General features: G+C 37.8%; 1 protein-coding gene across 4 annotated transcripts in view; it reads right to left on the reverse strand.

The window, feature by feature from the left end:
• Positions 1–386: 386 nt before the first annotated feature.
• Positions 387–15165, reverse strand: part of fnbp1l (formin binding protein 1-like) — a 47820-nt gene continuing 33041 nt past the window's right edge. Inside the window, exons 4-16 of one of the 4 annotated variants that reach the window (XM_084388544.1) lie at positions 14780–14927; positions 14630–14692; positions 12959–13063; positions 12636–12764; positions 10763–10909; positions 7100–7303; positions 6532–6684; positions 4727–4836; positions 4412–4544; positions 4093–4187; positions 3039–3181; positions 2578–2736; positions 387–1708 (exon numbers count right to left, since the gene is read on the reverse strand). In XM_084388544.1, coding sequence (XP_084244670.1) covers positions 1701–1708; positions 2578–2736; positions 3039–3181; positions 4093–4187; positions 4412–4544; positions 4727–4836; positions 6532–6684; positions 7100–7303; positions 10763–10909; positions 12636–12764; positions 12959–13063; positions 14630–14692; positions 14780–14927 — 1597 coding nt within the window. In that variant the 3' untranslated portion in view covers positions 387–1700. Of the gene's footprint in view, positions 2737–3038; positions 3182–4092; positions 4188–4411; positions 4545–4726; positions 4837–6531; positions 6685–7099; positions 7304–10762; positions 10910–12635; positions 12765–12958; positions 13064–14629; positions 14693–14779; positions 14928–15165 lie in introns of all 4 variants that reach the window. The other 3 variants (XM_084388546.1, XM_084388543.1, XM_084388545.1) reach the window with 3 other exon arrangements.

Raw genomic sequence — 15165 nt, forward strand, 5'->3', positions numbered from 1 at the left:
ATAAATTACATTTATAATATTATAATTATATATACACACACATACATACACACACACAAATTTTGAAATCGTTCACGATTTTTTAATAAATGCAGCCTTGGTGACCCTAAAATGTCTGGTTAAAAACTTATTTTTTTTTAAACTTACTGACCCAAAACTTTTGAACAGTAGTGTGTGTGTGTGTGTGTGTGTGTGTGTGTGTGTGTGTGTGCACAATCCATGATACACTGCATATACCGTATTTACAGGTTAGAAACTTTGGCTCCTGATAAACAAATACCCAGCAATAGCGATGACATACAATGTGAACTGTAGGAATGTAAACAAAATACAGTATACAGACTAAACACAAAAGAGTGAAGAACTCCAATAAATGACAGGCAGGATGAACGAGACAAACAGACATAAGTATTTATTTCTCGGTTGCTCTTGCTCCAACACAAACCCCAGTATATAGTGGTCAACGTTGTCTTACTGTACAACACATTCACACAAAATCAAAGCCTTCACATCTGACATCATTCACTCCCTAATAATCCAATTCAAATGCAACAGGGTAAAAAGTGCATCGGTTAAGACCAGGGTCCTACTGAGAACAGAGTTCAGACAAGAAGAAGAACTGGTTACAAAACGAGTATGGCACGGTTCTTACAAGCAAAGCCTGGAAGTAATTTGTTAAAAAAAAAAAAAAAAAAAACGTAGAAAAAAAAGTCACAATAAAAACATTCATTCTGAAATAAAGATGTTAATACATACAGTTTAATAATAAAAACTAACTAGGTATATACATATGCATATATGCATACACAGTTTTATATGTAAGAATCACATTCACAAATACACGCACTTGAGATCGGATTCTGGAGACGTGTGGTCCTCGTTAGTTACAGTGAGCATGTTCTTGCACATGTGAAACCAGGAGCTGGACTAGAAATGGAGAAAGCACCACAAAGAGCTGGCAGCCCAAGAACAAGCAGTTTTTTGGGCATAGAGGATCAGATAGACCCCTATATGCTTTTAGTTTCCATACAGAGGCCTGTCATTAAGGCAGAGACGATGGGTTGGTGTTCATAGGTCCTCGCTGGCGTTTCCTCCGCTTGTTTTATATGGTGTTGGGTCCCCCTGCTGGCCAAATGCAGAACTGCACCAGGCTCCTTCCATCCAGCAGACTACGCAAAGGGGGCGGGGCCAGTGGGTGGATGTTGTGTGGGGACTGTTGCAATGGCTAATGTAGCACCATGCTTCCTTTACTCTGATTGGTCATGCTTTAGAGATTCATATCATGGTTAACATGGAATGCATCAATGAAGAAACGTAGTCGAAAGAGAAACGGACACACAAACAAGGCGTACGTGGTTGAGATAAGTGGTTAAATCTACTAAGGGATCAATTTGTCAGCACGGAATGAGGAACGAAAGGCTGTGGATCATGCAGGTGCATGTTATGATGAACATGAAATGATGGTACAGGCAAAACATTCCCCTGAATATGTTAGTGCCAGGCAACGACTCTCTTTAGGTTCTCCAATATCCCTGGAATGTCTGCTGCAATGGAATTATGTTAATGGCCATGACAAACAGCATGCACACATGCAACCTGCCCCAACACAATCTCGGTCTTAAAATCGCCCCACCGCCCCACTAACAGACCCACAGCAGTGAGTCCCGTCCACCAAACACCACAGAACCCCACTCATCCAATCAGGAACCTATAGCCACAGAGAGAAAAGAGAGGACAGAGTCATTGACAGGTCCACCGACAACAAAGATTGACCAGCGAGAGAAAAAAAAGATAGAGGGCGCTAGTGAGCCAGCCAAACTGAGTGCTGCTCCGAAGTTACGCATTGTTCTTGGATTATTTTTTTATTAAATCCCAAATTAAAAAGGAAGTTGCGACACCACAAGTTTAACGAGAAGAGTAGCACTCGCAGAGAGAGTTGAAGTGAAACAGGTTTGGCGCTATGATGAGGGGAAATTTAGCTGCAAGGACATAACACTTCGAAGAAAGGTGGAAGAACTGGAAACTGCATGAACTGAAAGGGCAGAAGTACATCAATGTATCCTCACACTGAATAGAACAAATGACTGGACTGTAGTAACAATGCAGAGATGCTCCGAGTAGAGTGTACTTAAGTTTCAACATGTATAAAAAAAACAAAACACATAAATCTTAACAATTAAGAGCTGATTAAAGTTTGACAAGTTCTCTCACGAATATAACGAGGAACTCATCTCTCAGACAAACAGGCATTTGAAAAGGAGCCTATGCTTTTTGTTCAGTTTTGCTCCAATGATATAAAACTGATTAAAAACACTTATTAAAATGGAATAAAAAGCAATAAAAATCTCTACAAGTCTACAGATTGATCCGCTGCAGCAGTCGCAGTGTAGAGGGAATAGAGTCACTTTCGACAGTGTGAGTGTGTTTGTCCTCGGGCTCACACAGTGAACAAAAGCATATGGCAGTCAGCCGAGCTGCACTTGATGAGTCACGGTAAATCTGACACGCACTCCCCCATGTATGATGTCATAACTAGGTGGTGATGCCGTGGGTGATGTCATATGTAGGTGACCGCACCTTTGCTGTTTTTCTCCAGTGTGATCTCCACGTAGGACGTGGGGACGTAGCCCTCCACTCCGCTACTTTTCCGAACCCGCGTCCATCCGTCGCCTTTATCTTCCTCTATGACGTACAGCACCTCGTTCTCGTTCATAACCAACGTGCCTTCGTTGGAGCCTGAGAAAAAAACATATTTTAATACCTTAACCAGTGTTCTGAGATGAGAAGGCAAAGTCCTCAAAGTTTTATTTAAATAAATCAAATGTAAATTATTTGTAATGTAATTAGTCTTACATTTATGCTTCTATTAACATAAAGCACTTAAGTGAATTATTTAGTAAAAATCTGTAATTCCTGTGGGAAGAATTGGTTGGTGAACTGTTTTTATGGATCTTTACACTCGACATTATGCCACAACGTTGTCAACAGCGCTTAACTCGTCCTAAACGAGGAACATTTAAAGCGAGCTGTTTTTGTACCATCAAAAGAGTAGAGAGCTTTGCAGTGGCCGATGACCGGGAGAGGATCGTCATCGTCAAACTCGTCGTCAAATTCGTGAGGGTCTGGCTGTGGTGGAGACCGATGCTCCTGACTGTGATCATCTGTGTAACTGCCTTCAGGGCTGAAAGACAGGAGAAAAACAACAGCCATTACGAGCCTTTACGTTCAGAGGCGGCGGTGTGACGTGTGGATGCACAAAGCACTGATGAAATGATGGTTTGGCATCTTGTGTTTTCAACTAAAGCGTTACATAATGGGAAGCTGCTGTTGCACTGATACTAGTTGTATATCTTTTGGTTTACATCATGACTTAAATAAAAAGAAAATAATATGAGATAAAGATTTTTTGGTCTTTAATGCTCACTAAAGCTGCATTTATTTGATCAAAAATACAGTAAAACAGTAATATTGTGAAATATTATTACAATTAAAAATAATATTTGAAAGTGTAATTTATTCCTGTGATGGCGAAGCTGAATTTTCAGCATTATTAAGTCTATTAAGCATCATAATAAGTCTTCAGGGTCACATGATCCTTCAGAAATCAATGTTGAAAACAGTGCTGCTTAATATTTCAGGATTCTGTGATGAATAGAGTTTAAAGGAACAGAATTCATTTGCTAGTTTTAACATTGTAAACATATTTACTGTCTCTTTTATTATTGTGTCTTTGCTGAATAAAAGTATTAATTTCTTTAAAAAAAAAAATGTTTACTGACCTCAAACTTTTGAACAGTAGGGTATATTTCTATGCATTATCAGAAAATGGACGTTACCACCACACTGTAACTTAATATATATATTTCCATGTCGGGATATTATGATCGCATCAACCTCTTTAAATCGCTGCTGTGCCTTTCTACTCATTTAGATCTAGAAAAATCGTGTAGAACAGCTCAATAACTCTTCTACGAGTGGGTTACATACGGTTCAGGCACTCATTAAAGGGATGACTCATGACTGTATACAGGATATATACATTATAGTCTGTCTATACTGAGAATGCAGATAATGTAATCAGGAAACCCAGACCTCTCTCTGCCGTGGGGTGTGTGGTGGTTCACATCCGCACTGGGCCGCCGCTCACCACGGGATCCATGCTTCCCTTCAACCTCTGCCAGCCAACTCTGAGATGAAGAGAGACAGGTGAAGAGGGATTCATGTCCAAATAAATAGTCATTTTCAATCATTTCATGTGATGCAGCATCCGCATTATGTCCATTCCTCCACTAGATGGTGGTGGCACACAGAGCTGCTCAGCTGTTTTATCTCAAATTTATCCAGATGTACATTCCGAGGCTGTGCTTCCTTATAAGACTGCAACAGTAAGTCATTCCTCAGGGAAGGTTACCTCATTTTTATGGATCTCAGAGCGGAGTTTCTCCATGTTGCATATGGTCTCTGAAATCTTGGGCTGGAGACTTCCAGGATCTCCCATCTGAGGATTCTTCTCATAGACATCTTTCATTTTGTTAAGAGCATCTCTGTGACAAGGACATTTATAAGATATTATTCTCTAGCTATTTAATAGGTTTGAAATAGTTTAAGCTGTTATCATGCATCGATGCAAACAAACAGAAAATAATCAATAATAGCTATTAAAATTCAAATACATTCAAATAAATTAATATTAATATGCTAAAAAAAAAAAAATCATATAATCTACCTTTGGTCCATTTCTTTCTGTAGTTCTTTATTTAGCTCATCGATCCTCTGTTGAAGTTTTTTGCGTCTCTGTTCAGGGGGAAGATGGCTGAGATCCTCTAGTGTTGGCGCCTGTACAAATATAGGTTATTCCAGACACAGCTGCACATGGTAGACAGTCGCTCTAGAGAGAGATGTCCTTCCTAGAGCTTAATGGGCCTGATAGTTTGAATACATTCCAATTTTGCAATTCATCTGAAAGTTTAGAAACATTTAGCCACACTATAAGAAAGACATCTTTAAGCTGTACAGCATGAGGAAGGAGGGGGTTTCAATGCAGTCATAGCATCCTAGAACTAAACACTCAAGTCTATTTTCAAACTTCATATCTATACTACAGCAGTCCAAAACACACATCACTTACCAGCTTTAAAGACCACTGAGAGGTTAAGGTTAGGTCACGCCATTTCAAAAAGAAACAAAGACAACAAATCGCTCATCAACATCAGTCAGTCAATTGAATGCATTTTGACTGATGATTTTAGTCAGGTTCACACAGAACGGCACCATCAGGATAAACCAGGTCTTAATCGAGGTCTGACCTACTGCAGTTCCAGTGCAGTTCATGTTAGTCTAACATTGTTAATACCACAAAAGAGACATTTTGGAAGTCTGGTTAAAAACCTGAACCAGCCTGAAACCACAACCTCATCTTTGTTTTCAACATTTCCATTTAAGCTAGGTTATAAAGTAGAAGCTAAAAGAACAGGTTATATAGTGGCATTTGGTTTTCGAATCAGTTATTCTGAACTACTAGGAAAAGGTAATCCATTATTATGGCAGTCGGCAGAGTGTTAGAGTTGCCACCACAACAGATTAACTAATGACAGCAATCCAATATGCATCTATAATAACTTGATAAATTTGTAAATATTCAGTTGGTTTGTTGCACAATGATGTACCAGGCCAAGAAAATGTTAAGGAAACAAAGATGATGCTTGTGAGATTTCAGAATAGTTGTATCCGGATAGTTAAAAAGACCTTGGCAAAAATCTCCTTGCGTCCTCATCCAACTGTACGTGAGCGGTCATCTCTGTTGTTTACAAAAGGATGGACTTGTATGGATGGGCATTTTTCTACAAAGAGATTTACAGCTGGATGTTAAACATTTTTGGTAAACAAAATCAGTTTGCTTTGTTCAGGATTTAAAAGATCTTCAAAGGAGAGTTTTTCGAAACCGTAAATCTCCCAGACTATACTCATGTATATTCAGAAGAAAACCCCCTAATATTTGTAAATGTACTCCCTGTGTTTCCCTTCTCATGTCTGTTTTACGGCGTGTTCACAATGACAGCGATTTACAGAGTTCAAGTAATTACAAGTTATCAATTTTCAATAAGAGAAATGAGCAACAGCAATCATCTCAGTGTAAAAAAAGGTTTAGTTGCACACAAAGCAACTTGTAACATCAATGTCAGTGTGAACAGAAAGAGCTACTGAGCTGTATTAAGTAATATGCAAACTTGCATGCGCTTTTAAAAATAAAGCAAGAAGAAATAAAAATAAATAAAAATAATTCACCCACCCAACACTTCCACCACCGTGTTCCACTGATTTACGCAACAAATCAAACTTAAATAAAATGATGGGCACAGCTCTTTGGACCCAGATAAAGCCTTATTCCTTCACTCAAAAGAATCACATTTCGTTGTTTCCTCGCGTGCAGGAATTAGCTAAACCTTGGGTGAGAGAAACCGGCCCAAGCGCAAGCGGCAAGCGCTAATGTCATAATCACGGCAAACCCACACACACCAGGCCGACTCTTACCCCTCTTTTCACAGTTCGGAAGGATGGAATCATAGATTTTGCATTTCTCACTTCAGATTGATGGTTAGCCTTTCGCTCTTTTGTGAATTTAGGAGGCTGGATATTGCCAGAGGGAATACTTGGGCGGGAAGGAGGAGGGTTGGATGGGGGAAGCTGGGACAACAAAGATTTCAGGTGAACTAATAACCAAACACAAACAAACGAACACGCAAATCTACAATCCCTAGTTAAATGACCGACTGAATGAAGTCTATCTGCTTAAATGTAGCTTTATAAGCAAGTGTTAACTTTCATTACAATGAGGGGTTTTTAAAAACAAGAACTGCTTTCAAGGGAAGGAAAAAATGTGAAATGTTCTTAAAAAAGACAAAAGGGTCAGGAAGTTTATGTTGGTACTGACAGCGTAGGTCTGAAAGCAGAAGTTAAAGTTTTACCTAGCCACATAATCCTTTACTGTTCACACGAGCCAAAGCAGAGCGCCTGACGGTCATGTGGGCTTTTAATTTATTACCTATTCTTAGCAAATGAGCTTTACAATGGAACAGAAGTTGCTGAACAATGAAAATACCTTGGGTTTCTTCCCAAAAAGCCAGAGTTTGTTTTTGGTCCTGCTAATCGCGTGTTTGGGGTCCGGTTTGTTTCCCTCTGTTTTGGGGGTCCCGATGGTGCTATCTGATCCTGTTCGCTGGATGTTCTGACTGAAGTCTTCGAAAGGGAAATCAACCGGGGGTTCAAACCCCGACTTGAACGACTCCACTACAATCCCAGAATCCTGTGGGACAACAACAATATGCTTAGCATGCTTATTTAGAGCCAGGTGCAAGTAATAATACACTACCTTTCAAAAGTTTTTTTTAAGAAATTAGTACTTTTATTTTTTGGGAAACAAATCAGCATATAAAAATGATTCTGAAGGATCATGTGATAATGAAGACTGGAGTAATGATGCTGAAAATACAGCAAGAATAAATATATACATTTTTGAATCTATTCGAATAGAAAACAGTTGTTTTACAGCATTTTGAACAAATAAATGTAGCCTCGGGGACCATAAGATACTTCTTTCAGAAACATAAATATCTTACAAGCCCCAAACTTTTGAATGCCAGAGTACATTTTATTTAAACGAAAGAAACACATTTCCTTGAACTCTGTCACCAGCATAACATACCTCTTTCTCGACCACTACTAAACCTTTATTTATTTGCCCTCTTGAACATCAATACTCAACTCAGTTACTAAGCTAACCTTAGAAACTGTAACGTGAGCATAATGGTGTAAGCTCATGGTTTGTTCATTTCAGGGACTGAACCATACCTGTAGCAGTAATATTCTATAGAGAAAAATCAAATAAAAATGTAACATCGCATCTTTAAAAAAAAAAAAAGTGTGCTTTAAGGCCATTGTATGAAGGAACAATGAGTACTATAGTGTTTGTAAACTGTGAGAGTAGGCACAAGGAAAGATGGTTAGCTGGTCTGGAATGACTGTGTTTGACCAGGGTGTGGTAGCATTACAAAAGAGCTCTGGCTTCATGTCACACGTTTAACAGCCTCTATGAGGCTCTCTTGACCTCAGGATTCGAGCAGAGGGCATTAGGAAATCCCAAAACAACGTAAGCAAGCCCATAAATAAAACCGTGAACAGAATCAGGTCATAATCAGACCCGAATGGTTCGTCACTGGGCAGGTCGAGTACCGACCATTGGAGTCAGGAAGCAGGGGGAAAATAGGAAAAACAAGAGTGGCATGGGTGTTACCAAAGAAACTGATCATTTCTGAGTCTGAGTAGAATCTTCAAGCTGCCACCTTAAAATTACAGTAATTCGTCAAAAAATTCCAAGAATAAAGAAAGAGTTGTGCATAAATTAGTTGGTCTTCAATCCTAAATTATTTAAGAGATCTGGAGGGGTATCCTAACCTAGCTAGGAGTTGCTAAATAGTTTTGTTATATGTACAGATTGTTATATGTTCAGCTAGATCTGGTCAGAAAGTCGGTAGGGCCATTAACTTAAATTGAGTCGCACCCATTTGAGGCTGCACATATAGTTGTGCATAAATAATAGAGATTCTCTCGAAAATGAAAGTTACGATGGAAAACTTGCTAACAAATGGATAGTGGGAGGCCGGAAGTATCAGTATTTAAGGCTTAGGCTACACTAAAAGTTACTTTTAGCTTATTTATATAAAAAGCTCCAAGGTATTGAACACGCAAAGTTAAAAGTTGTTTTTGCTAAGAACGGTTTGACTCCAAGTTAAAGCATTTCTTAGAAGTTCTATATACATTTTGTACAAAGTTTGGGGTCAGTACGTTTTTCCTTTCAGCAAATATGTATTAAAATGTATCAAAAGTGACAACTTTTACACTGTTACAAAACATTTCTATTTCAAAATATATGCGGTTCTTTTGAAATTCCGAAAGAATCCTGAAAAAAAAGTATCACTGGTTCCACAAAAAATATTAAACGGTACAACTGTTAAACATTGATATTAATAATAAATGTTTCTTGAGCACCAAATCAGCATATTAGAATGATTTTTGAAGGATCATGTGACACTAAAGACTGGAGTCTTGCCATCACAGGAATAAAATTCATTTAAAAAAATATTTTAAAGGTGAACTTATTTTGTTCAATGAGTCAATATATCATCAATCTTTCTTACCCTGATCCACTATGGTAAGCCAATTGAAAGTGTTTACAATTTAGACCCAGTGGGATGATTTTCATGGGAAATTGCGCACATGCGTCACTCGTCTGTGCGTGTCACATCACATCCGGTAAATAAATAAAAAGTTTCTCCAGCTACTTTGATGTGTGTATGGTGTGGGAGTGGCATAGGTTAGTTGTCACAACGAGTGTGAAAAGTTGACATGGAGCAGCTAAATCTTGAACCTCAGAGGAATCAGCCATTTAAAAAACACGCAGAACAGAGGAGAGTCTGCTGGCAAAAAGAGAACATGGCTGAGCTCGTAATAAAACAAGAATCAACATTGGCTTGGCTTTTCGGAGATGGTGAAAGGAGAACTGAAGGATTTGAAATGTTGTAAAAGCGACACAGAGATGGTGTTTTATTACTCAACAGGCGAGTAAGGTATTTTACTGAACAGATAAATTGCCATATGTAGCTCTCTAACAGAGTTCAGAGAATTCATTGTAAAGCATTATCTATTGTGAAGGGTCATATTCATCGTCGCACAGAGCCGTAACACAACCAAAACAATATTCTGCCGCAAAATGCATGCAGTTTTGTTTAACTGCTAGAAAGCAAAAAAGTTATATAGTGTGCCTTTGAATTGTAATAACACTTCACATATTGCTGCTTTCACTGATCATAAAGGCAGCCTTGGTGAGCATAAGACACATAAAAAAACCTTATCAACCCCAACCTTTTGAACAAGTCCAGGACAGAAAAAGAAAGAAAGAGAGGGAGACTAAATGGGGCAGATAAAAATGTAATCAGCGGTTGCGGAGCCACACGCGACCTTTTCATAAGCATCAGCGCTGGCGACAGCACTAAGAAAATGAGCAACTTGATTCTCTCATCCTCCCATGCTCCCAATCATCCACTCCCTCACTTCCTCCCGCCTACTCTCCGTCTCCAATCCTCCCTTCTTTCTATCAGTGTAGTGGACTGGAGCTATCATCAAGATCATAGGTACAAAATGACATCAGGGAGAAGTACTTTACATTTGAGTAAACCTTGGGTTCATAATGGAGCGTAATAAGTTACTTGAACCAATGGATGAAGGGTGGTAATCAAAGCACGTTAGACGTTTAGAAGTTAGAGAAGTTTCGAGATTTTTTGTTTGTTTCTGAAAGAAAGAAGCTCTTGTGCTCACCAGGGCTGCATTTATTTGATCAGAAATACAGTAAAATCAGTAATATTATGAAATATTATAACAATACAAAATAACTGTTTACTATTTTTAAAATGTAATTTGTTCTTTTGATTGCAAAGCTGAATTTGCAATCAGTGCCGATTTGTGGCTCAATAAACATTTCTTATTAACAATGTTGAAAACATTGTTGTGCTGCTTAATGTTTGGAAAACCATGATACTTTTTTGTAAAATGTCTTTACGGTAACTTTTGATGAAAAAATTCTTTTAAAAAAAGCATTTACTGATTCTAAACTTTTATATATTGCTAATATTTCATAATAGAATTTATAGATGTTTTACTAGTACTCAATTCCTTTTTGTATGGCTCTTAAAAGTGTTTCAGCACTTACCCTACGCTCATCCACATTTTTAGCAGCGGTCACCATGCCCTCCAGGCATTTTGAGACAATGGGAATGACTCTTCGTTCCACCTCGGCAAAACTCCGGTACGTCTCCCCAAGCTTGACCGTCCGCCGTTCATCCATGTCCTGCAGATTCTACAAGCACACGAACACAGAGGTTTCAGAACTACATAAACAAAACTACAATGAGACGTTTTGATTTATTAGATCTTTTCTGTGGATGGTCACAAACCAAATACAGTCTATTACAGTGCTTTATTTGTTAACTAAACAGACAACCATTAAGGGAGGAGTTCACACAGAAAGCATTTTTGCTGTTAAAAACACGAGACGCAGGTCAGTAGATTTAAAAAAAAAGCACACGGGTAAAGATGTCCATCTAGTGAATGTTTACATAGAAAAACAATAGAAAAGTTTAATAAACATTTAATAAAATATAAATGTTACATGAAAACTTAAAAACTATAAAGAAAATTTGAAATTGCAACTAAAAGTACTAAAACTAAAATAAATACAAGCTAAATAGAAAAATTCTATTTTCTTTTAAATTCTATTTTAAAAAAAAAACAATAAAAATGATAAAAAGCCCATAAAATTAAACTGAAAAAAGAAAACTGAAAATAAGAGTCAAAAGCCGCGTTTCCACCGCAGGAACTTTCCCCAGGAACTAGGAACTTTGGGCTGGTACTCGATGTGTTTACACCGCAGGAACCAGGGTCTAAATGAAGTTCCGGGTAAATATTTCCCCCTCCGATAGTCCCTGCTCACGAGGTAGTACTTTTTCAAAGTTCAGGAACTTTCAGGGGTGGGACTTGTGCGCTGCACAAGCTGATTGGTTGTGTTCACGCCGCATTTTGGTTGGATGACTCCACGCAGCATTTTCTTTATTTTTAACCTCCCTTTTAAAAAGTGGCTTCATGCAGTAAAGTTGTCTGTCTGCAAATATGGAATTTAATAAAAAAAAACTGGGGGACTGGCGACGAGTTTCAGGCTTTATTATTTGGGTATTTGTGGAAGAGGAAACTTTCTGCGCGTTCGTCACAGCCATCTCACGGCCAATGTCCGCAATAGCTGATAACATACAATTTTATATCTAACGTTAGCATTACGAGCTCTGAACACGCTTTATCAGTGCTCGTCTCTTTTCTGCCACAGCATTTAATATTAAGTCATTATGTTTACACATTGTCATCTATTGCAAGGCAAACCATGTTACAAATTTACTATAACAGGATTGAAATAGCGCATTGAGGTGTAACAAACAACTATTTACAAGACTGTCACTATTTATGATTGATAGACGGGGTTCAGGCTTTTTTTAAAGAGTATTTACGTAAAAGGAAATTTTTGCGCGTTATTCAGTCATCTCACAACGTACCTTGTCTTAATTTTATACGCATACAAGCTTTCTGAACACGCTTTAGTATCAGTGCTCGTCTATTTTGTTATGTTAATTACCTCGTTAGTAAACCAATAACTGCAACACAGTTTGAATCTCCTCCAAACTTATAAATGTGGCGCTCAAAACTGATTACTGTCCGTCGCAGACTGGGAGGAGCAGTTGCGTGCAGTTTACCTTCCCGGTACTTTAGACCGCGGTGTAAACGCAGAAAGCAACCGGTCTGGGGCAAAAAAGGTTCCTGGGAAAAAAGTTCCTGGGACAAATTGTTCCGGGTAATTTCGGTGGAAAAGCGGCTAAAGCTAATTCACAATATTAATGAATACTATAATAGTATATAAATAAAACAAACACTAGCACTACTTATTGTTCAGCGAGTATAATCTTTATAGCTTTAGACTTCAAGAACTCTAAAACATTTCAATTAAAATATCAGAAACTAAAGATGGCGGAAATCATCACCTTGAATATTTGAGGGATGGCCACGTTGAAATGTTTCCACTGTTCAGCATTGAAGTTCTGCAACTGGGCTGCATACTCGTTCTTGCTCTCCTCCGCCATGTGTTGTCTCAGATACAGCTGGGACTTTGCCTAAGACAGAATGAATGGTCATCTGTATTACTAATGCTTCAGGAATACAGCTCAGGCCTCAGGACGACTTCCAGTCTTAGGCCAGAAACTGCATTCAAGTGCTATTTTACAATGTTTTTACAAAATGGTTCAGACAACGTTCAGTCAATAATTATAAGAATTTATGTAGAGTACATCAGGATCACAGAAACTACCTTTTCCACCTCTGACTTTGTGGCGTTGATGTCATTGTCTAGCCTGTCGTAGATCATTTGTGATTTTTCTGCCTCTCTGCATTCCCGTTCAAACTTCTTTTTGCTCTGTGAAATCCATACGGAAAAGGAGACACACATGTTGATGGGCTCTCAAAACAGGCATGAAACATTTCCTGCACTGCTATGTGAGCATTAGCAATCCTTCCTGCATAAAAACTGTCAGGATTTGATCTAGTAGCAACATAAATACAGATAATCTTAAAAACAAACATCCAAAACAGTACTAAGAGTGAGAGCGATAATGAAATTTGTGTAACTGCTTCCAGAGCATCTGTGTTTCATTTCGTGACAGTGCAAGAAAGAGGAATACCTATGTTATTACGACATGGTCATTCTCAACGCCAGATTCAGCTGTTGCTGGCCTAAAAGCTGCAAAATACTCTATGAGACGCACTGACAGACAGGAAACGTACAGGATGCAGGAATGCAGTGCAGGGTATCAATTGGAGCGAGAGGGAGAATGGAAAGAAAGAGCTTGAGAAGATGAATGCGGCGCAGGAAGGTTTCCATTTGTGCACTGCCAACAGTCTTTGTCACTTCTTCTGTTTTATACTTGCATATAAACACACACAGTCATCTGGATCTGTATAAATCTGGACCGCAGGTCACAGCTGGAGGAGAGGTTGTGAATCGGTCACTTGCACTCAGACACAAACACAACTGTGCAACTAGTAGTACAAACACAATCAATCTTAAATATGGCTGATGCCATTCCAAACTCTCTGTGTTTGAGACCAGTACCTTGAATTCAATCAGTAGACTGAGAAAAGCGCACGGCTAAAGATGTCCGTCTAGTGCACGTTCACATTGAAAAACAATGGAATAGTAGCACAGTCAAATGGAAAAGCACATTAAGAATAGCTTTTGTTAATTGAAATAAAGCTGAAATAAAATATAATATAGATATTAGAAGAAAAACTACAAAGAAAATTAGAAATGGCAAGTAAATGGAATAAAATAAGTTTAAGTATTAAAATTACTCAAAAATAAATTCAAACTAAATAGAAAAGCTCTACTTTCTTTTAAATTGTATTTAAAAACAGCTAACAAAAATTACAAAAAAAAGCACATAAAATTAAATTGAGAAAAGGAAAACTGAAAATAAGAAAATCAAAGTTAATTCAAAATATTAATGTAACCTACAATAGCTGATACTTTCTGTGGTTATGATACCCATACAAGTAAAATTTCATGCTTCTTGCTATCTATTTCCAATGTACAAAAAAAAAAGCCATGATTGAATAATAAAACAATGTAAAAATCTCTAAATATTTATGTAAACACTGCATTTAAAAATATATATTTTTTATTTCAAATAATTATTATAATTATTTATTAAAAGTAAAGTCACTAATTAAATTACAACAAATAACTAAAAAATAAAAATAAAGATAAATTACATAAACAAGTTTTGATGTCTCTGTAGTAGTATCAAGCAGTCAAATAAACATTAAATTAAACAAAAATGCCTGATTAACAAGGATGTATGGGCATACACATAAGCCTATCATACAGACTGCACATAAGTCCAGATTGTGTACTCAGCACTACTGATTTCTTTTGAACCAGTACCAGTACCAGTGTCAGTGCCAGTACCAGTACATTACTTACATTGTCCATGTGTTTCCAGCACTGGTCTAGATACTGTTGGGTCTTCCGTCCCTCCTGGAGATGCTGTTGATCAGACACAACAAACAAATGTTTAAATACAACTTGTCTTGAACTGCACCAGTGTCTCAGGTGTATGTATTTGGCACTCACATGTTTCCTCTCAGCCTTCAGGTCCTGTGAGTACCTCATCAGCTCCCCATACACTTTGTGCCCCATCTCCTCGGCAACGACCTCTCGCTGACCTGCGTAGTCATTCAGCTCGTTGAGTATGGAGTAGAATGACAGACAGGATGTGAACCTGCCGGAGGAAAATATACAATGAAAAAAATACTACATATAATCTTGTTCGTTTATTTGTATTTCCATATCAGCATCAGTGACTATTTCCATGGCAAAATCAAAATATTATTGACTTTTTTACTTATTTAATTGTTTTAGAGACAAAAAAAAAAAAAAATAGAAAGACATGATTCTTACAGCACTGAAAGAAAAACTATATGATCTTTCAATTTGATATTTGCCAAAAATATCCAGTT

This window comes from Rutilus rutilus, assembly GCF_951802725.1.
Source record: "Rutilus rutilus genome assembly, chromosome: 19".
Taxonomy (NCBI): Eukaryota; Metazoa; Chordata; class Actinopteri; order Cypriniformes; family Leuciscidae; genus Rutilus; species Rutilus rutilus.